Raw genomic sequence first — 23,592 nt, forward strand, 5'->3', positions numbered from 1 at the left:
TACTTTACGAGGTTTCTGTTAACTCATTGTTATAAAGTTAAAATACTGTACAGCAATCATTTTTAAGTAGCAATAGCATTTAAACACAAAAGGTTCCATAGAACAAAGCAAGAAAAAGAAGAATTCTTTTAAAACTTAAATTTGTCAAAAATTTATTCTGTTTTTAAGAAAAATTATTAGTTAATTATTCAATTCTGTTCTGCTCTAAAGACTGCTTTGTACTTTTGTATCATTTGTGTCGAAATTATAACTTATTTACAATATTACTAATATTAAAAGCTATTTACAATTATTAGTGATTGAGTTTATTTGCATTCAAAATTTTTATTAAACAGTTTGAATCTGACAATGTTAGTAATAATTATCTAAAGTACGCATAGTAAATTTTCTTATGACAAAAGTTTTTATTTTAATAAAGTATTCTAAACACATTTGGAGAAAAAGGCATTTTAATTTACTGCAAATTAATCAGCTCAAAAGTGACTGTTCCAAACAGAATATAACTACTGAATATACTGTTTTTGTGTATGTTAGAATCCATTTATAGATTATTCATATTTTGCTTCGTGTTTATTTTTTACCTTTTTACATTTTTAAATAAAATTAGTTAGCATAAAATATAATATCACTATCCTTAAAATCTTCTTGTTTTGTTTTATTTGTTGATGCAAAATTAATTACTACAGTCAATAATTTTTCATATTCCGTTACAAAAACAAATTTCAATGCATGAACATATCTTTGTTTCAATTGAATTGTGTTTTTGACCTTGAGACTTGATAATATAATAGGATACTCAACATCTGGAAAATATGAAGTCCAAACATTAAGTTTGGGGCTTTTAGAATTATTAAATATGTGATATTGCAATATGTTTGAAAGTAATTATGTGAATTGAATTATTTTGTCTATTATTACAAAAATCTAGTCATGCAAAAAAATTTTAAAAATAGGTTATTATTTTTATTATTAAATTTAAATGATGGTCAAAAATTTGAATTGTATGGCCTCAAAGTTTTTACCTTGAATTAAATCATATAATTTGTAATGTTGAAATTTGGGAAACCAATTTGTTGAACGAGAAATGAAAATTAAGAAAATAAGATTTTATAAAAAATTTCGATTGCATATAAGTAGTATAAGTAATTTTTGCAAGTATATATGTATATAGTCATATTCTATGGTATATAAAAATAATTTAATGGATTTTTAAGTTTAAAATTTTATCATTACAAATTTTGTTGATTCACTTGATATAAAAAAAAACGTATATGCTTTGTAGCTCAAAAATTTACGCTTCATTATTTGAATAACTAATAGAAATAAATAATTAAAAAAAAAAAAACTTTGCAGGCAAAATTAGTTTGAAACTAATGCCCTTTATAACTGTGTGCAAACATTTTTTTAATTCACACAATTAGTAAATATAATGTTAAAAGGCTTAAACCTTTGGCCACTTTTTCTTTCAAGTGAACATATTCATTAAGAGGATATATTCAAAATTGAAGCTATTCCTTTTGTTTAAGTGTTAAATATCGAAATCTAACATCAACAGAAAAAAACTACATGTCTAATTTTGTAATTTATTGTCTGCACTAATTAATAATCATTTTTAAACAAATTTTCTCATCCTCAGACATTTAGTTGTATTTGCATCTAAGTACATTTTATCATAATTTTTTACATTTGATCACAAAATAAGGAATTAGTTGTAAAGGTTCATTTTATATTTTTGCACTTTTTTATTCTTAAAATTTATTATCAAAAGTGTGGGGGTACTCAGTACTTAATATATCTTTGTAATGAAATTGCGTTTTTAGCTGCATGGCTCTATTAAAACTTAATTTTATGGAATATCTTTTTGTAATTTTTAATGAAAAATACAATTATGTAAATTTTATTTTCAGGTTAAAAGTTTACATGGAAAAATATCAATGCTTAAGAACTATTTTCCAAACAAATTTGATTCTTCTTCTGTCAGAAAAATCAGACAAAAGTGATGAGAAAAAAGTTATCAAGCAACGGAAACAAAATGTTAATGAAAAACCATCAGAAGATAATAAAGCAGCTATTTCTTTTAAGGAATATTTTGAATGGATTGAAAAGAAACAGGTAAATTTTGTTTAATATGGAAATTGTTTTTTTAATATTTTAACCTGAAAAAAACCTTTATTATGTTTATTTTAATTTAATTGCATTTAATTTAGAAACGTATCTTGGCCATTGAGCTTGGTGGAGATGTTCATTCCATTAAATCTAATTTGGAACAGCTACAAACTGAACAGAAGACAGTGGAACAATACAATAAGAAAATAAGTGCTATTTTATCCCAAACAGTATGTTTCAATTTTTTAGCTCTTCTAATTCAAAAACAAATTTTATTATTTATAATTATAATTTTATCACAAACAGTATGTATTTTGACATAGATATTTTGAAGCCTTCTGTTTCAAAACTAAATTTTTAATGTTATTAATTTTTGATTTTTTTTCTAAATTGTTTAAAAATTAATTGAATAATTATATTACTTTTTAATTAAATGTTAAGTTATAGCATTAGTAGTATTGGATTAATTATTTTTTATTTCCCAATGCCATTGCAGAAGTAAATATTTTAATTTTAAATAATTCACATTTAACTGTTTTAGAAATTACAAAATTTTAATCATTTTTATATTACTCCTATATGCTCCTGTGAGTCATAAAAAATTGAAATCCGTTTGAAACAGTATGTTTTAATTTTTAGCTCTCTTCTAATTCAAAAACCAATTTCATTTTTTAAATTTATAATTTTATCACAAACAGTATATATTTTGAAATAGATATTTTTAAGGCTTCTGATTCAAAAATAAATTTTTATTGTTATTATTTTATTTTTATTTTTCTAAATTGTTTAAAAATTATTGAACAATTATATTACTTTTTAATTAAACAGTTAATTTTATCATTAGTAGTATTGGATTAATTATTAATATTTCTCTATGGTTTTGCAGAAATAAATATATGAGTTTTAAATAATTCACATTTAGCTGTTTTAGAAATTACAAAATTTTAAGCATTTTTTATATTACTCCTATATGCTCATGTAAGCCATAAAAAATTGAAATCCATTTGAAACTCTTCAAGTTATTTTGTCAAGTGTCTTTACATTGCTGTGAAATTGAAATGTACTTTCAGGAATATAGTGTGTGCTAAAAAGTTTTAAATTTACTTTGAATGCTTTTTACTATGCAAAATTTTTAACACTGCAAATTCTGTGGAATAAAAGTAATTGAATAATGGATGAAATCTGAAAATTTAAAGTAGTTTTTGGCTGTACATGCACTGTTCTCTCCCCTTCTTTATAATAAAATATTACAGAAAAGTTTGTTAAATATACTAAGTATCTACATGAAAAAATTTTAAATTGTAGGAAACATTATGTTCTTTATTTTTGTTATTCTTTGAAAAAGCACTGAATGGTAGATTACTATATTGCTACTGAATTATTTAAAATGAATTAGATATTGCAATTACAAAAAGAATGAAAAAATTATGCTGAACATTTATGATCTAATTTAATTATCATAATAGCCATTGATAATGATCAGTTTAATTCTGTGTTGTTTAGAAATCGTTATTTGATTCAAATTATGTTGCATTTTTTTGTAATAATAAAAAGCTTATACAGTTTTTTTTGTTGATAAGCAATTAAAATATTCATTGTATTTTTGTTTAATATTTTCAAAAATTAAGGCTTTTCATTAATCTAGGTGTGATGTTTTTGAAAATATTTAAACAAACAATTACAATTAAATGCTTGTTTTTATAACTATTTTAAATGCTTTTTATCTGACTTTCTATGTAAGCTAAGTTTACAAAGTTAAAGCAACTGTTGTTCATATTTTCAGATATCAAAAGATAGTGACAACTCTTATGCTACCCAGGCTGAAAAATTACAAGGAGCTTATAAACAACTTATTGTAAGTGTAAATTTTATCTCTGTAATTAAGTAGTTTTATAATATCTATAAGCATTTAATTAAGAAAACTCTTTTAGTTTTATTAAACATTGATTTATTTTTAAAATTAATTCTTATAGGAATTTTTAGAAAATATTTTTTTCAGGATTCATATATTTATAATATTTGATATTTCACAGTACCTTTTTTTCCATTTTTAATACAGCATCAGGAAACAAATTTCAGATTTCTTATTTATTGATTTCACATGTTTTATGTCCGGAATTGAATATGAATATTTTATTCTGAGTTTTAATTATTTATTGACTTATAAAATAGGAAAGTTTATCTTTTTTGCTGCAAGGTATTTACAGAAACAATGCATCAAACACTAATAAAAAGTAAAAGCAAATAGTAGCTGTAAAGCTGTTAAACATCTGAGTGTTAGTTCTGGCTTTTTCTGAAATTTAAGCTGGTGACTTTCCTACTGTTAAAATTGTTTTCTAATTATTATATTTAATGAGAAAGCTATGCTTGGTAAAAAAAATTTCAGTTTTCTTAAGAATTGTTGATTCGGGAATTGTTTACAAGCACACTTTATTAATTTAAGTCGACTACACATGTGACATAAGTGGAGTACATATGTGATTCGAATAAATGACAACTGCACTTTAATACATCATTCTATGGCTTGAGTTGATCATTTGTGTCCCAACATAGAAGAAGGCCTAGATTTGAATAAATTGATGATACTGAAAATTACTTTCTTTTGGTGGAATTAAATTGGAGATAAATTGCATCAAGAAAAGATGTTTAGTTATGAAGAAAGCTTTGGTCTGCAAACTAGGATGATAATGATGAAAAATATTGTTTTTATTTATCATTTTGTCTGTTTATACTTGAGTCAACCTTATGTTAATTATTCCATATTGATTTATCATTTGCAGACTTTAACAAGCAGCAGAGTTAAAGAATCTGAGAGTTTATTAGACTTTGTTCAATTAGCTACTAAAGCTTTGAAGTGGATGTCTGATAAAGAAGATACTGAAATTTCCAGAGACTGGAGTGCAAAAAATTTAAATATATTGGATTTAGAACATCATCAGGAAGTATGTTTTTATATTCATGTAAATAACACTTTCTTTCTTTTCTTTTCTATTCTGAAAATCTAATATCATGATGTTTTATTTTTTAGATTTTAACTAGTGAGTTGGAGAAAAAGGAAATAGAGTTCAATTCCATTCAAAGTCGAGGTGAAAATCTTCTTTTCCAAAAACACTCAGGATCAAAGTGCATTGAAGTAAGACTGAATGTTTTTTTTTTCTATCCCTTTAATACGCAGAGTATTAATATCCATTAAATTGAATTATTTTTATTATCCATTAATTGATTTATTAATAGTTTTATTTTTATCCATTAATTCCATTAATATTTTTATTTTTAGGACTATTTAAGTCAGATGCAAAATCAGTGGTCATGGATTTTACAACTGACTTTGTGTTTAGAAATTCATCTTCGATATGCTCAATTTTATCATCAGGTATGAAATTCAAAAATTATTTTATTTTTGTAATACTGAAGAATTTATTTATGAAAATGCTAACAAAATTTATGTTACTTTGTTTTTGCTTTATTCCCCTTTTTTTGGTCTGTTATATTCCTCCATGTATTCTTAATAGTTTTTTTTAGTTTTGACTCCTGTGACTGATATTTTTTTAATATTGTTTTGTCTTTTGAAATTTTTTTTTTATCTTAACGTTACTGTTAAATATTTGAGCATAGATTTTGTATGAGTATACTTTTCTATTGACCTGTCAATACATAATTTTCATCCAAAACTATCATACTCAGAAACTTCAGCTCTTTTCCAAACTTGATAAATTGAATTCCACTTCAGAAAACTGCCAATTACAGATATTTTGTGTAATTAGTAATAGTTAATTTTTTACAGATGATTTTTTTTAAATTTTGAGTTCAAAACTGGAACTTTGTTTATAAAATTTAACTGTGTAATACTAAATGTACAGGTACTATTCAAATGAGTGTTTTCTAAGGAAGTTGCAGTAAATGCAAGATTGACTGCAGAATTTGGCTTCCTTACAAATTTACTTGTCTCATAATGCACTATCTAGCCAAAAGTGTCCTAACACCTAGTGTTGCAAACTCAGACTTGTTTACCCTAGGGACTATATTTTGCATTTTCCAGTGTATAATTCGTAAATTATCTGTCAAAAAGCATTCCTTGTTGTTGCTACAGGTTATCTGGCAGTACGGGTAATCTGCCTAAATTATTTTTCAGGTCATCAGACATCATGCATTTCCTATCTACTTTCAGCAGCCATATAAGTGAAAGGGCCCATTCACACTGGATGCCAAAAATTAGTGAATGCAAATTCAGAGATACAAACAAGAACTTTATTGGTTAAACACATTTCCCAGCAAAAAACGCACCAATGAGGTTCAGGTTCCCATCTCTGAGTTCGCAAATAGGATTTTTGTATTTCTAGTGTAAATGCCCCTTAAACATGATTCTGTGTCTGCTCACCCATTCCCTGCTGATGTCCAGTGGCTCATATTTGATGTAGATTCGCTCACTTAGATGTAAATTCTTCCGATGGAATTAGCTTGTGTATTAATGATATTTTCATCTTAAATGATCAAATAAATGAAAGATCATCATAAATGAAAGTAGATTGCCGTGTTGAATAGACCGACATATAAACCATGGATTATCCTATCATATTTTTCTTTTTGAGCCTTGAACGGAGCCCCACGGATCATTCTGCTGGAAACTATGCTAATATTATGCTTGTCCCTATTTTGTCTGTACACCACTAGGAAGATTTTTTGCCAGTTTCTTAAAGGCAACTGTGGCAGTTTACTTCTTGGAGCCTATCACAACTTAAGTGGCAGTAAGGATTGTTAATTTAGTTATCTATGTAATTTGCGATCTAATTTTCCTCATTAGTATTCAATGAGATTTAGGTCAGGGCTCTGAGTCAGGCCTGTCTAGTTTTTGAAAACCCATTTCATCAAACTATGACTGTGCAAGTCTCAAAGTGTAAATGGAACAGTTATAATCATGAAAAATCGGCCTTCACTAAAATATTGCCATAGAATAAAATTTGGAGATCAGTATCCGGAATGTCCACACCTCAAATTTTGTGTTTTCATCTACAGTATCTAATGGACCCAGGCCAAGACGTGAAAAACACCCTTATATCCCCTTCTTTTGGTGGATGTCTGGATACTCTTGGTCAAATAATGTATTCATCAAATTTATCTTTTCTTTTTGTAAATATATCATCATTTAGATAATTTTTATGTATAAAAAAATGTTTAGAAATCTTGTTTTATTTCTTAACAGTCTAAGCATTTTGACTGAGGCTACATTGAACAGATTTTCTGATGAAAAAAAGCAAAACTTATGCTCAGATGGCTAAGTTCAATTCTAATAATATTTTTCATTTGATATGAATGATAATAAATTGCTTTTTTCTAAATTCTGTGGCTTTCTATGATTTCACTGAAGTTCTTTTGTTCATGCAATAAGGTTATATATGTTTTTAATTATTATAAAATTTTAACAGTTTTTCAAAGAAACTAAAGAGAGTGAATCATGGGTCAAAAAAGCTGAAGACAAACTGAACACTACATTTTCTAAATCTGTTACTTCAGTTGATGAAGGAGAACGATGTTTGAAGCAAATGGAAGTTATGAAAGATGACATTACCCAATATAATGACCGTATTTGTGATTTGGTATCTCGCAGCCAAGAAGTGATACCTTTAAAACAAAGAAAGTCTATTCAATCTTCTAAACCTGTAACTGTCTTATCATTGTGCAATTATAAAAACTCTGATGTAAGTATAAATTCTCGCTTTTTAATTAAATTTAATTTCTTTGAAAAGATTATTGTGGTGGAACATTTTATAAGAATTATTATATTTTCATTTAAAAACTAAATAGTTAAAATAATCCAATAAGATTTTGAACATTTATCATGTTTATTTTTGTATCATTGCATTTATACAGCATGAAAAGTGATTTTTTCATTTCTTGTACTCCTAAAAGTCTTATTAAACTTCAATTTATTTAGGATAAATATTGATAATTTTTCTAATCCAACTAGAAGAAACCTTCCTTATCTAAAGCCCATTTATACTACATGCTTTGTCAGGTGACTCCTTTCCAAACTTGCACTACCGTATTTTTCGGCGGAAGCGCCGCGGCGCTATTGAAAAAAAAGTTGTTTTTTTCCTACATGCGGCGCTTCCGATGCAGCAGTCCGACGAAATATTTTTTTGTAGGAAAAAAATTTTTCAAGGAAAGTTATTTAAGATTAAATAATTTTCTGAGAGAAAGACTATTAAAAAAAATTAACAACAAAGTCGACGAAATATTTGCCCGTATCGCGATCTGCTGCAGAACATCGGCAATTGTAATTTGAGCGAACAGAAAAGGAAGTAATAGGACCATAAATCCGACACTCACGGGACGAAATGCCGAACTTCGGATCTCTTTCGAAAATTAAAATATGGCCCCCTAATATTACTATAATTCAATTCCATTGTTAATTTCAGAATAACCGATAAATTTAGTCAAGTTTCGATCGTAGATTATGATGGGGTGAATTTAAAACTGGCCCATCTTAAGAAATTTTACTAACCAAAATAATAATCTATATAATATAATCAAGAAGAAATAATCCGAATCCTATGAAGAAGAAATAATCGTTTCTTCTTTGGAGCGAGATCATAGTTCTCGTTTTTTCTTTTAGATAACATTTTGTTTTAACAAAAGACGCTTACCTAGCAAGAAAAAGAAAAAAAAAGCTAACAAGGAACTACAAAAAAAAAAAAAAAATGTAGCAATTAATGCTAAGAAACTAACAATGAATAACAACAAAAAACAAGCTAAAAATTAATAACGTTAAAAATAAAAGAAACAAGCAAACAACTATTAACAAGAAGAAAAAAACAAGCTAACTATTAACAAAAAAAAATTAGCAGTTAATAACTAATAAAAAGCGGCAAAATAAAAAAATTTATAAATCGAATAAAAAACCGCAAAAGGGATAGAATTCATTTTGTTGTCCACATGGTAGTTTCAATATCAACTGGGAGTGGCCAATTTATAGTCAAACAGAGGAGGGAAATATGGGGGCAAATCAGTAAAGCACAAGCCCAGCTGTCAAGATTGATTGATCAGTTTTTTCCAACTTGCATTTCGAAATTTTGTTCATTGGAAATGCAGGTGTTTTTACTTCTCAATTTATTTTAAACTGCTTAAGAAACAGATGTTTCCCTTGACACAGATTTATTATTATTTTTTTTTCAAGCTTCTTTTTTATAAAGTAAGTTACTTCAACAGAATAAAATTCCAAATAAAAAGAATATAGCTGATTTTTTTTAATCTTATCAATATAAATTTCTTAAAAAAAAAAGAAAAAAAATTAGATCAGATTAAGTGCTGAATTTTGGAATGGTGGATTAGGGGTCCCATACCCTTTTCTTTTCCCCAACCCCTTTAAAATATAACTGATTGATTTCTCTTAAACAGCTCCAGTAGAAATGACAGGTGGAGGAGGTGGGGTACACCCCTCTTTTAAACATTTTCTTCTCTTTCTAAGTTGAGTCACATTGGGTTATTTCCATTGAAGGAGAGGGCATTCTACCCACTAAAATTCCACCCCCTAAGATTGTGAAAGTAAAACTTATTTCTTCTTCGCTCATTCCTTCTGAATTTTTTTGGGGCCTGTTTAGTTATTTCTTATTCTTGTTATTATTAGTTATTTCATTATTATTAGCTGTTTCGTTATTATGTATTAGTTTTTCCTTAAATTGTTAACGGTAATAAATTTTAAAATCTTTCTTTTAATAAATTTTTATTTTACTTTTCTTATTACATTGTTTTACTAATTTCTGTAATCAGCTCAGCGTTAATTCAGCTACTGCACATATAAATAATTTTTTTTGCTGTTCTTCTGTTTTTTGGCGCGGTGCCAACTGGTAAGAACAACTTTATTTTATATCGTTTTGTTGTTTTCTTTTTTTTTTTGCTGAAAAAGAAATTTTTTATTATAATTTAGAAATTAAAACTTTACTTTATGAAATGCATACAAAAATTTAATTTTTTATTATACAGATATTGTAAATGGTAATTTAAAAGGTCTCTTCTAAAAGGATGCTGATATGCCCGGTTTAGCGCCATTGCGGCGCTTACTATAACTTTTTTTTTAAAAATTTCCTTTTTATCGATGTGGAAAAATACGGTAACCATATTTAAAGGAAATCACTTAAATAATTTTATTAAAATATTTTTTTTAACATTTACTCTAATTCTCCATTTTCTTGTTTTTCCCAATATATTTGATAGCAGTGCTTTTTTTTACTTCAAATGGATTTTTAGCTTTTATGTTGGATATATGATGTGTATATTGATTCATACTTCAACTGATAACTTATTTATTGAATTTTTATATTTCAGGTGATAATAAATAAAGATGAAATGTATAAATTGAAAGAAATTTCAAAAAAACATTGGAAAGTAAGTATTTGAATTTAAAATATTTAAATCATCCTTTCAAATCTTTATATGATTATGATATTTATGAATGATTGTGATTTTTAAAATTGTATTAAAACATTTTCTTTGTGAAGAAAATAGAATTTAAAAGAAACATAAATTAATTATTTTTTATTTTCTGTATTTTTTTAATTTAGGTATTTTTTTGATTTATTAGCAAATATTTTCCAATACATGTTATTCTTAACTTCGTGGTTTTAATCTGTTACTTATTTTATATTGCCAACACTTACAAGATGCAATTATTGAAGTTTTTAAAAAAATAGGTTATTAATTTCAAAGTGAAAAGAAAAGTAAGAGCGTAAGGAAATTTTTATGTTAAATTTAAAACAGACTTTAATAATATTGATGATTAATAAGTTAAAATAATTATGACAGCTTGAATTCGAAATAAATAGTTAAATTACTATAAAAAAATTTTTGGTTTTCCTATGAATTTATTACTGAGTGAAATTATTTCTTGAAAGAATGGTTAGTTTTTTCTTTCCAACTCGAAGAAAATGATTAATGTTATCTTATTAAAGTTAAAAAATAATGGTTTAGGATCATATGTCACTTTTTTGATGAGATTTTGAATATTCAAACTAAAAACTTTATGTATTCAATTGTAAAGCAATTTTAATAACTTTAATTAGCTTGACATTATACTATCATAAACGCTGATTATGAACACACTAACAAAAAACTGTCACCATTTTTTTTAAAGAAATACACAGATAAGTAATAATTATATATAGCTGTCAAATATTTGGTGCCTTTTCTATGCCTTGTATTTTTATTAACCATCAAAATGCATTTATATAAAAGAGTAAAATTTTTTATCAATATTTATGAAAATTTCATTGTTTAAAGCATACCATTAATACTAAGTTATTAATACTATTAATTATAGAAAATAATTTTAGATATTATTTTACTAAGTAATTTGTTATGTTTCTTTCTGTGTTATTTATGTATTTAAATATTACAGCAAATAAATTTTCTCCATTCTTCTAAAATTAAATCCGTTACTAATTACATTGTTTTTTAAATTTACGCTTAGATATCCATAAATTATTTTTGCTCAATTATTCAATTTAAATTTATTAAAAATCTTATTGTAATAAAATATTTGATTTTAATTTTCAAAAAAATAATAATAAAGATATTAGTCCATCTTTAATTTCAGTGTTAACTTACTTGTACCTTACAAGGTCTCTTTATGCTGATTACCTCTACATAAAAGTACCAATTTAATTCTTAAAGCTTAATATAGTATGAAGCGTAATTAATCTGTTTACTTATTACTTATTCTCTACCTAGAAAATTGTAGTAAAATTATCATGAAGAAACTCCTTCTAATGACTCTAGAATCAATTTATATACCCAAAAAAGTACAAAATTGAAAAGTTAAAAAGTCTGTAACTTATTGTCCTTATATGTGATTTTTTTAACCCAACTTATATGTATATTAATATATATATAATAAGTTGGGGTTCTACCAAACGGGCCACTCTTCGTGCATATATATAAGATATGCCAGCGGAGTCAAAGAAAGACACTATGTTCTCTTTGATTTTTTTGTAATTTCTATCCATAATTTTAAAATTTTTAAGTCTTGTTGTATTTACTTTCTATTTAGATTTCAACAAGTAGTGGAAAGGAAGTATTTGTACCCGGTGTTTGCTTTGTTATTCCTCCACCTGATCCTGAAGCTGTAGAAATGGCTCAAAGGTATTATAAGTACTCTTTTGTTATACAATATGTTATAGCTTCTTTTTATGAGTCCATTGTAAATAAAATCCTCTATTTTAGCTTAAAGAAAAGATATGAAGAATTATTAAAGTTGTGGAAGCTGAAGCAGAAAAAATTGCGCCAGAGTCTGATATTTGCCACTATTAAAGCAGTGAAGTCTTGGGACATAACTCAAGTAATGTTTGTTTTGTAATTTCAGTGAGAAAAAGTTGTCATTTAAATTATTTAACTTTTATGAAAAAGTGTCGTAAGATAACAATATAATGCTTACTAAAATGCAAGTATCAAAAAAGTATTAAAACATATGTCTTTCCAATAGTTAGACAATTTTTTATCCAGCATCAATGTTTATGAAGTTAATGTTCTTTTCATGTTTCAACTCATTAAAATATTTTTTTCTTTAGTTCTCATTGCAATCACTCTTATCTGTCTAAAATAAAGAAAAATTTAATATAAATTAGAAACATTTATTTTTTCTAAGACAGATATTTTCCATATTTTTTGTCTTTGCCTTTTTTTTTAGACACATTTATTATTATGTTTCTTGTGATATCTTCTGCATTTCTTGTAAAAAGTTTATTTTTATTTTGAAGTATTTATTTAAGAAAATAATGAATAAAAGAAACTAATTTGGTTTTGCTATGCCAATAAGCTATATCTTGGTTATTGCTATGCTAATGCATTTACTTTTTAGTGCTTCAGTTTTAAATGCAAAATAAAAAGATAACTAAAACTTTAAGAATATACAACAGTGTTTAAGTTATTTTCATGTGGAAATATTGTAAAAGGTTATTTTTTATTCTTTTGAAAAAATATTGTCATATTTATTTTGTTTTTAAAACAAACGAGCTGAAGAATTTTTGTTCACAAGTCAATTTTCTAAGTATGCTAAACATGATTTTAAAGATAAATGCTTTTTAGTTTGCTTATTCATATATAAAATTCTGTTCTGCATTCTATTATGTTCTGATACTTTGTTTATATGTTTAAACAAGTTAGCTTATTTTCATGATATATGGAAATAATACCCATAATTCTTCTTTTTTTTAAACATTAACTAAAATGTTTTGATAAGAATTATGATTAAGCATAAAAATCTTATATTTTTTAACGGTGAAAAAATCTGTGAGTATTTTATTTAGATTTTCTTTCGTTAAAATTTCAATTATCTAGCTAATTTGTTGTATAAAATATACAAACCTATAATTTTATTTATAAGCTCTATTAAGAGATTTTTAGTACTTAGTAAATGCTTTTATGTCAGGTATATACTATATGCATGATATTTTATTGAAATGTTATAAATATTTTTAGATTCGCACGATGGATATTTCTCAAAGAGAATCTATTATGTCTGCACTGAACTCTGATGCTCAAAAACTTCTTCTGGAAGGTTCTGAAACTGATTCTACTCTTCTAAAATTAAAACAAGAAATGGAGCAGTGTAATTCTTCATATGAAACATTGTTGAAGAAAGTTTCTGAAGAAACTTGTATGTATTTCATATTTAAAAATTCTTTGTTGTTTAAAATTTTATGCTGAAGACTTTACTTTTTTATGCTTTTGTAAATCTAAAAAACGCATTTTTTATTTCAATTATTTATATCCTGAGAGTTCATCCTGGAATCATATCAATTTTTTTAATTTTAACCAAACCTTGGCTCTTTTTTTATTAGGTTCAAAATTATTTTCCTTTCCTTAGCATTTCACATTGCTTCAAATTTACTGGCACGAAATTTATGTTTCATGTTTTATTTATTCTATTTAAAATCTCCACTATATTTTCATTACCATTTATTTTTGTTTGTCAAATTTAGATACTACTATCATATCACTTATACATGTTGCCATTTTTTTAATATGCTATTTTAAGTAAACTATTGTTTTCATTAGTGTAGACCAATTTGAAATAATTCTTATTGATGATTTAAAATGGATGTTTTAATTAAAACACAATACTGCTTCGTATTTGTAGCTGTAACCAATTCTCGTTCTGCTATTTTTCTGGTAAGAGATGAAAAAGCACCGAAAACCACTGTAGTACTAGGTGTTATAAAGAATTAATAGTGGATACCTTCTACAGTTTTTCTATAATTAATGTGTTTATCTTGTGTTCACCTTGTTTTCAAAAAAGCATTCACATTCTACATTTTCTTTGTGGTTTATGTTACTTGAAATAATTTATTTGAATTTCAATCGAATTTCAATTTGGATTAAATTTTAAATTTACATTAAATAAATAGAAATGAAAGCAATGTTACAAATACAGGAATCAATTATGAAAATTTGTAATCAGTAGTATCAATAGCTGAGTTATAACATTGAGCAATCATTTTTAGAAAAACCCTTTTTTAACACTGTATGCTCTAAATAACATTGCAAGTGTATCAAATTCATGAATATTACAAAATTGAGGCTCAAAAAATTTAAATTTAGCAAATTAAAGCTTTGAAAAATTTTAATTTTGTTATTTATTATATTTTGAGCTACAGTTATAATTGTTCTGTGTATTTTTTTCTTTTTTATCTAGCTGATAAATCTCCAAAAAGTGTTGGAAGAAAATTAACTGACACAATTGCTGGTCTTCAAAATGTACTTAATGAAAAAGAAAAGTTCTTAAAAAATAAGCTGCAGTCTTCCATTATCTGTGATTTAGATGCATTGGAAAACTCCGTCATTGAACACAAAGTACGTTTTTGTTAAGTTTAACTCTGTATTTTAATAGTTTTAATTTTACTCATTATATACATTGATGTGGATTTTGATCTACTGCCTTTTTCTGTCTTTTAAAAGTCGTATTTTAACTTGTTGTCTTCTCCATTTGCTAAAACGCCAGTGGATTAAGAAATATTTTATACATTGTTTCAAATAAAGATATGGCTGTTATTTAATATTGTATAGTACAATACAATACAATACAATATTTACATTTTAGTTAGGTTCAACTGGAGAGATAGATTTCTTATTATCAAATCTTGTCATAAAATATGTATTATCATTATGAGGAATAAATGTAAAAATAAAGTATTTATTACAATTGGAAAAATGTTTTTCAAGTATGTTATAAATCTGCACCATAAATATGACTAAATTATGAATATTATTAAGAAATTAGTTCAAAGAAATCTGTTTTAATATTTAATATTATTGTTACCTACAAAATATTAAATTTTCATTTCTTTTTGCTTAACTTATTTAAGCAAAACAGTAAGTTTATATAGGGAATGCTCACTTGAAGATGTTTAAATGTAAAGAAAATTTCTTTCTTTTTCAATTCTTTATAAATATTTCTTATTGTTTAATATTTAAAATGATAAAATAATAATAAATTTTATTTCAGGATTATGAAATTAGTTTAAGAAACTTAGAAGATCAAATAAATGAGACAGTTCAAATGTATAAATCTACTAATAAAAAGACTACTGCTGTACAGTTGAAATATGATACTCTTATTGATACATGGAGTAAATTGTGGGATCTTTCTAACTTGTACATTGAAAAGTAAGTCAATGCATTTAATAAAATATATATAATTTTTTTTCAAGAGTTGCTTTGTTATTATTTTATTTTGCATTATATGAAATATAGTTTTCAATCTTAGAAACATACGGTAACTAAATATTAATCCCTCAGATGTTAAACATGTCGGCAAGTTCGTGTAGAATTTTTTCGTCAATGTTTTCAATGTTCCCATTGAGAAAACCTTTTGTTTTCAGGAAAGCAAAGCAGCTAGTTAAATATGCAGAAAATTCTGGTTTATACATGATTGAGTGATCTATGTAATTAAAAATTAATTGCTTTGTTCTCATATTATTATTATATCTATATTGATGTTTCTTTTCAAATCTGTAATACATGAAAATGTTAAAGATAGTTTTTGTATTATTATATGAAAAGTAGCTTTTGTTAATGAATTATAATCTAGTTTACGAGCATCATATGACATAATTTTAATGTGTATATGATTAATCTACATGAAGTACTTGTAAGTTTTTACTCAATACTTTTTTTATTTTTTAGGTATCTTCTTAATACTTTTTTATTTTTTTTATGGTGTCTATTTTTAATTATACAGTTGTATTTGCTTAAGTTAAAATGATAGCTTAAGTTTATCAAAGTTTATATGAAACATACGTTAGAAATATTTAGGTACTATTTTGCCTCATTATTTATTTACATTCAATTTTACTTTTATTATTTCAGGTATGATTAATTGATTAATGAAAGAAACTTTGTTGTAATACATTAATTTAGAAACTGCAAAAGCATTATTACTCATATTAGCACATTTTTTTTTGTGCTCCTCTTGGGATTGCCTTATTCCACCTAAATCTAATTCATAGATACCATACTTTGCTTTGAAATTGCTACATACAACTTTTTTTTTCATTAATGCAATCCAGATAATTGAAACAGGGTATCTGGGCACCTGGAAAGTCATGAAAAATCATGTAAAGTCATAAATTTCAATATTGAACAAAATTTGTCATGATTTTAAAGATTTTTTTTAAAAAAGTCATAGAGTTAAGTCGCAGAAAAATCTAATTTTTGAAATGGAATATCTGAATTTGTATCAAAATCCTCACTCATAGTCATATTTTATTAAAACATGAAATGTTTCTAGCATTTTCTTTAAAAATTATGGTGTTCTTTCAAAAAAATGAAAGAAAAACATCAATTCTAGAGAGAATTGTCTTTTAAACTTCTGTGATTTCAGAATTTTAATTATTATTTATTTATTTTAATTTTAATAATTTAAAATTCTAGCTGACGCAAGCCAGTCATTGGCGAATTTTTTTAAGTTTGGAAATGAAAACTGAAGAATCAGGAGTATTTCTATCCTTTCCAATAAGCAAGAAAAGTATCTTTAGAATATAATTCTGCATAAAATAAGAAACAAAAATTATTTGCTTTTGTTTTTTTTCCCACTTATTTTATTGCTTCAACTCTTTCTTAACTCTGTTTTTTAAATTTAAAATCTATAAATATGAAGATGTAGTGTATAACAGTTTTGGTTATACCTATAATTTCAATTAATGTTATTAAAATGCTTTTTTAAATTTATTAATGTGTTTTTCTCAGAGAAAATAGTAACTTCGTTAAGTCATGAATTTGGAAATATAAAATGTAGCAGATACCCTGTTGAAATTTTATTGATTGTGCCTTATAATACAGTCATAAAACTGATTAATTTGGGGAAAATTTACAACTGAAACAACTTACAACTTTTCTTAGTGTATCTCATTTCTGTACATAAGTCTAGAATTTTGCAGTTTGGCACCCTCATTTGTTTTAACGCTACTTAAATATAACTTTTTTCCAGTTCTTACATTTTGGCATCCTAGACAGATAAATTTATTATTACAATTACAACATTTACTAATGTTGGTGACACAATTTTTCACCAGTATATTTTTATATTGATTTTAAAAAAATTATGTACCTAATTAAAAAAAAACTGTGACGAAAACTGAAAATATAAATAATTCCTTGATTTTCTGATATTTTTATAAATTGTATTAATCAGTACCAAAACTTTAGACCCATTTAATGCTGATGTCTGAAATTTAAATTTAACTTAAGTGCTTTTCTTTGCAGGTTAAAAGTAACCGAAGTAACTCTCAATAAACTCAATGAGGCTCTTACATCTGTGTCTAGTATTGAAGTGAAATTAGCATCTTGTAATAACATGTCATCAAAGTTAGATAAACTACAGAGAAGTCATGATGATCTTCTGGTAAGTGAATTATATCAAATCTTTGCAATTTTTTTTGTGTTTCTTACAATTAGGAATACTGATTGCATAAAAATCAGAAATGCATTTTTTTCTTTTATGTTAAAAGTCTTGGATTCACTATGTTAATATTGTATGCAGTATTCAAAAAAATGAAAGGATGACACTTCTACATTCTACACATATTACATCCCTTATTCAGTTATATTTAGATTTGAAATACCACATATCTTTGAAATATCATATTTTAATAAAAATATGGCTTTAGATTTATTGTTTTGATTATTCAATCTAAAATGTTTCATCACCAGGGTTGGCTTTTTGCCGGCAGAAACTGGTTTTTGCAATGCCAGTGGCTGAAACTGGTTATAACCGGTAAAAATCGGCGTGACCGGCAAAAAATTTCTGTATTAGTTCTAGTAATTGCTTAATGACATTTTGTTTAAGTAAACTGAAAAATTTAACTCCATGTAACTGTAACAAACTTTTTAATTCATTGTTTGTAAATATATATTATTTTGTTTACATTAAATATAAAAAGTGCAGTATATCAAATATTTATATAAAATAAAGTATAAAGTAATGTAATAATAAATATAAATACTAGATTTTAGTTTATTATATTAAACTCTGAAATTCAGTAATTATTATCATTTAACTCTTAACATAACTGAATAGAGCTATTTTCAAATAGTTTTTTTCTTTTCAAGACATAATTTGCATGGCAACAATCCAATTATTATAACAGTAACAGTTTTAATCTTTTGTGGATGGCAATGCCTGCTAGTTCTGCTGGACTTGAGAGAATCTTCTCAGATTTCTCGTTCGCGCATAGCAAATTGAGAAATTGTTTAAGTTTAGAAACTGTATCAAAACTTGTCTTATGTTATAGATAACTGCAGAGTGCAAACCATGTAATATTTGATATTGAATGGTGATAATTTTGTAAATAAATTGTACTTTGCTTAACATTTAATTGTTTTTTCTATGAATTATCCATTGTATGTCAATCTCAGTATTTACTTTTATGTCATTTTCTGAATTTCTGCCACAAATGTGGCAGAAAAAGGTCTCTGCCATGCCAGTTTTAACCAGTTTCTACCAGTGGTTTTAACCACCGGGGGCAGAAACTTGCTAACCTTGTTCATCACTTAATTTTTTACGAGTAATAAGCTTTATATTTGTCATTAATATGGTATACAATCAATAATGTGGATTTTATGAAAAATTTCCAAGCAGCTGTTTATAAAGCCTATGAAAGTATAATGAAACTTGTACAAACTCAATTGGTTTATTTGCTAATACTATAATGAGATAAAGATACAAAATTAAAAGTGTGGTGCTATAATGAGATACGTCTATTGTTAATAGCATGCTTATATCCTGCATTAGCAAATTTTCTAAAGCTACAATAAATGGTGCTAAAGTAAAAATAGATTTTGCTTTTAATAAAATAAAATAAAAAAAATTTATTTAAAATTTGAATAAATTATACTAAGAAAATTTTATTTGCAGATTCTTTATTTATACAGGAAATGATTATTGAAATACTGTGAATTTCACTTAAATATTAAGTTAAGATTAAGATAAATATTAGTTGAAATTCGAATTAAATTATATTAAGAAAATATTTGCAAATCCTTTTTTATAAAAGAAATGGCTATTGAAATATTGTGAATTTCTCCTAAATATCTCTTTTTATGCTGATAGACCAAAGATTACTAAGTAATTAGGAACAGAGATGTAAGATGTTGTTCCCTGTTCAAACTTACTTATCTGCACAACAGATTGTTATGATAGGTCTCTTCTAATCAATTACTTATAGTTTTTTATGTGTTAAATGCTTATTGGAAACAAAATTTTGGTTCCAAAGAACTGTTAATATAAATCTAAATAATAATATAAATCTATTTTGTTTCAAATGTTTATTTTAATATAAATCTAAAAATATTTTCTCGTTATAAGAAAAGAAACTAATTTTTTCTTCTTCTTATTTTAAGCTGTTTCAAGATGAGATGCAACTTTCTCAATCTGTGATAGATGAATTGCAAGATTCATCAAGAAAGTTAAAAGCGGTTGTACAAAAGATAAAAACTAAGCAAGGAACCAATGTTGACTGCAATAGAATAGAGACTGACATAAAAAAGATACTGACAAGATGGGATAATGCAAGATCTCAGATTGTGGAAAGGTAGAAATTAAAAAAAAATTTTTTTTAACTTTTATCCAAGTGTTGATTTCTATTCTTTTATCTAACTGTGCTATAAAACTGAACAACTAATTCATTTAAAATTAATTAACATTGACCATTTTGAATGCTTTTGTTATAATTTTAAACGCCTTAAAATTTACTTAATATTTTGAAAGCCTAACATTATAAAAATAATGAATTTAACTAAATTAAATTCATTATTTTTACGATGTTTTATTTGTCACTAAAACAAGTGTTGTCAGTTTTTTTGTCTAATTAGTTCTCCCTTTCAAAAGCTCAAACTTGTTTATATGTAACTAGTATATTTAGAACACCAATTATTATTTGATTTCTAAGCATTAACCCTTATTTTTTATATGTAGTTTCCAAATTGATTTTTTTTTTTAATTCCAACTATTCTTTATGCGCTTATTTTGTTAATTTACTTTTTTGAAATATTGTTTGCTTTCTTTCACTTTTGTTGTTTTGTGTTTTCGTTCCCCTTTATGTATTATGCATATGATTTATACTGTGAAATCTCAGCCTGCGAAATATTATAGGCAATATTGTAGGCAATATTCACATGCAATATTTCATAGCAATATTCATATGCAATCTTTCGTACAATCTTTTCAAAACTATTTTATTGCTTTTGACTTGAATTTTTATCTACATTTTATGATTTCCTTTCTAAATTTCTATTTGTTTAGACTAAGAAGCTGTGGGGCATCTTCAGAACTTCTACAAACATATAAGAATAAAATTGAACAAGAGAATGTTTGGATATCTGAAACAACAGTAAAAATGAACAGTTTGAAAACTGTGCAAAAACTTACTACAAAAGAAATAGAATTGACTGTTGAACCAGCAATGGTAAGGGAAAAAAATTCAATTTTGCAAGATGTTATTTGTATAATACCAGGTAATATTTTTAAATTTCAAGAATATAAGATTTCTCTGAAAAATACTTTTTCCTGAATATAATTATAAATATGCTTTAGAATTCTTTATAACTGTTTTATGCCTTATGTGCATAGTTAATTTTTTTAAATTTCAATCTTTAATAATCAGTGATACCTGTATTAATTTAGCTAAATATAAAAGAAATTGTATTACAACAATATGTAATGTAAATAAATAGTTCCTTATAAATTATTTCTTATGGTGTAAAGAAATAATAAATATCTGTTAAATTATGATTTACAACTTTAATGAGATGGACTACATTGGCCAAAATTTTTCTTACTTATTTATATAAAATTATTTCGAAACAGTTATAAATGTGGCTACCTTTAACATTGATATATTTAAGAAAAAGTATGTCCACTAAGCGCTTTTTTTTTCATTAAAAGCATGCTGGTTTATTTTTCAATAAAATGAAAACTTATGTCTTAAATGTGAATTTTTTTTTTTTTTTTTTGATTAACATTAAGTGAACTAATTTCTTTCATTCAGTTATTTGACTTAAAACCACTACTATGTAAAACTTCATTAACTTATATTTATAAAATTCAGATGCTTTCCTGGTTTGCAAACCCAAATTTTAATCTATAATATTATGCTGGTGTCTTATGACAATAAGTCAGTTTAAGAAGTTTTTGTATTGCAAGAAAACTTGTTTCACTCAGTAGTCTCACAGTCTTTTAACACAAAAGTGCATACAAAGGTTTAAATTTTTCTGGAAGAAAAAAATCAATTTTGCAGGTGACAAATTATTCTTATATTATTCGAATTCTCCATTGCTTCCAATCAAAAGCAGCTTGCCTAGCCAAGTTCCAGCTAGACCATCCAAGCATATCTCTTTCGCACACTATAATGTTTTGCCATGTTGGTTTCGTCTTCCTTCGACCCTCCAATCTCCAGGTGAGAGCAGTTACACAAGGAAATTCACTGGCAGGTATTCGCAGATCGCCCATCCACGTCCATCTTCAATATTTGATTTCCTCAGTAATGGGTCTCATTTTGGCCCTTCTCATAAAGCAAAAAATATACCATTAATTAATCTATTATATATTCCTATTTTTATTATCAAGGATTTTATTTTGAACCAATAGAAGTAAGCTGCCTTTAATGTACGCAAACAATTTCAGAAAGGGAAACATTGCACAAAGAAGATCTTTTATTATTTAAAAAATAAAACTTAAGTAATATCTCTTAAATGTTTCACTTTGCTTTTTACTAATACGTGCTTAATGTACTGCAGAAAACTATATCTGTCTAAACTATATTTTTTAGGATCTGTATTCCAATATATCTGAAAGAAGTTCATCAATAGAGGAGACAAATACATTGGGATCGAGATACATTAGAGAAGCAAAGGTAAAAAATAAAATAAAAAAGAAACACTGCAATAAAGCAATTAAATTTTTTAGCCTAATTGTGAGTTCTAAAGCTAAAAGTGTATAAAATCAAATTTTTATGCAAAAAATAAATAAAAAAATGTACTTATATACTATAATTTATTTATTTTACTTTTAGTACAAACTGTTTGCTTGTGATTTGTTCTGTTTTTACCTGCTTTTGCTTTGAACATGAATCTGTTATATCTTTTTCTTTGCATGTTTATAGATTCAAGTTAGCGTTTTCTTTTGCTGATCTCAATGTAAATTGTATATTTTTCTTTGCTGGGCAAGCAATAGCATGTTGCCTTTGTTCTTGTATCCCTTGATTGTTTAAAGCCAAATCAGTTATGTTTATTTAAATGTCATAGCTTTAGATTTGTTATATTATGCCTGTTTTGTGTGCCTAGACCTCTCTTATTGTTTATTACAGGTGTTTTAGTTCTTTGAATTTATTCAAAATTTATGTTTTATAAAAAATGCTGTACAAACTACTTTTATCATGAAGCACTGTTTAACTTGAAAAATATTGTTTTCTGTTAAACTAAAGAGAGGCCTTGGAGTGCTTTTTTGATAAGTCATAAATTAAGCTTTTTTTGTATTTGCTCTTCAATCTGCTTTTCAGTTTGGTGTCTTGTTTTTTTTTTCTTCAAATAAAAAGAAAAGCATGTCTTTGATGTGGGCTTTGCTGCATTCCCTCCAAAAATTCCCAAGCACCCGTGCAATAGCTATTTTGCGAATGGATTTGTGCATGCTTCACTTCTTAAATGGTGTTCCTGTTATCCCAAACAATTTCATACCTAATGTCTAGGCTATAAGATTATTTGTCTCCCTAGATTTACGACCTCAGACTGAAGCATTATAAAGAAAATTTAGAAGAAGAGCATCCTAGTCTTGATGCTAGCTTTCCAAAGACTGAAAGAGAAATTATTGGAGCTTGCGAAGTTGAACAGGAATTAGAAAATTTGAATGAAAAGTACTCATGTTTAATGAGGACTATATTACAATATATTGAAGAATTAAAAGAGATGTTTACTGCTCAACAAAAGATAAAGGTAAGTTATTTT

The 23,592-nt window shown here is 25.8% G+C and overlaps 1 protein-coding gene across 9 annotated transcripts in view; it reads left to right on the plus strand.

The window, feature by feature from the left end:
• The window catches only part of LOC107443336 (uncharacterized), a 290,292-nt gene that overhangs the window by 180,526 nt on the left and 86,174 nt on the right, over nt 1-23,592 (plus strand). For all 9 annotated transcript variants that reach the window (XM_043041040.3, XM_043041042.3, XM_043041041.3 and 6 more), the window contains 18 exons: nt 1,908-2,112; nt 2,208-2,336; nt 3,890-3,961; nt 4,887-5,048; nt 5,135-5,239; nt 5,384-5,479; nt 7,530-7,802; nt 10,429-10,488; nt 12,149-12,240; nt 12,322-12,436; nt 13,576-13,753; nt 14,792-14,949; nt 15,602-15,762; nt 17,860-17,998; nt 19,996-20,186; nt 20,897-21,059; nt 22,422-22,505; nt 23,362-23,580. In XM_043041040.3, coding sequence (XP_042896974.2) covers nt 1,908-2,112; nt 2,208-2,336; nt 3,890-3,961; nt 4,887-5,048; nt 5,135-5,239; nt 5,384-5,479; nt 7,530-7,802; nt 10,429-10,488; nt 12,149-12,240; nt 12,322-12,436; nt 13,576-13,753; nt 14,792-14,949; nt 15,602-15,762; nt 17,860-17,998; nt 19,996-20,186; nt 20,897-21,059; nt 22,422-22,505; nt 23,362-23,580 — 2,602 coding nt within the window. The remainder of the gene's footprint in view (nt 1-1,907; nt 2,113-2,207; nt 2,337-3,889; nt 3,962-4,886; nt 5,049-5,134; nt 5,240-5,383; nt 5,480-7,529; nt 7,803-10,428; nt 10,489-12,148; nt 12,241-12,321; nt 12,437-13,575; nt 13,754-14,791; nt 14,950-15,601; nt 15,763-17,859; nt 17,999-19,995; nt 20,187-20,896; nt 21,060-22,421; nt 22,506-23,361; nt 23,581-23,592) is intronic.

The sequence above is a fragment of the Parasteatoda tepidariorum genome, chromosome 12 (genome assembly GCF_982258835.1).
Source record: "Parasteatoda tepidariorum strain Cologne lab strain chromosome 12, Ptep-v5.0, whole genome shotgun sequence".
In the NCBI taxonomy this organism is placed as follows: Eukaryota; Metazoa; Arthropoda; class Arachnida; order Araneae; family Theridiidae; genus Parasteatoda; species Parasteatoda tepidariorum.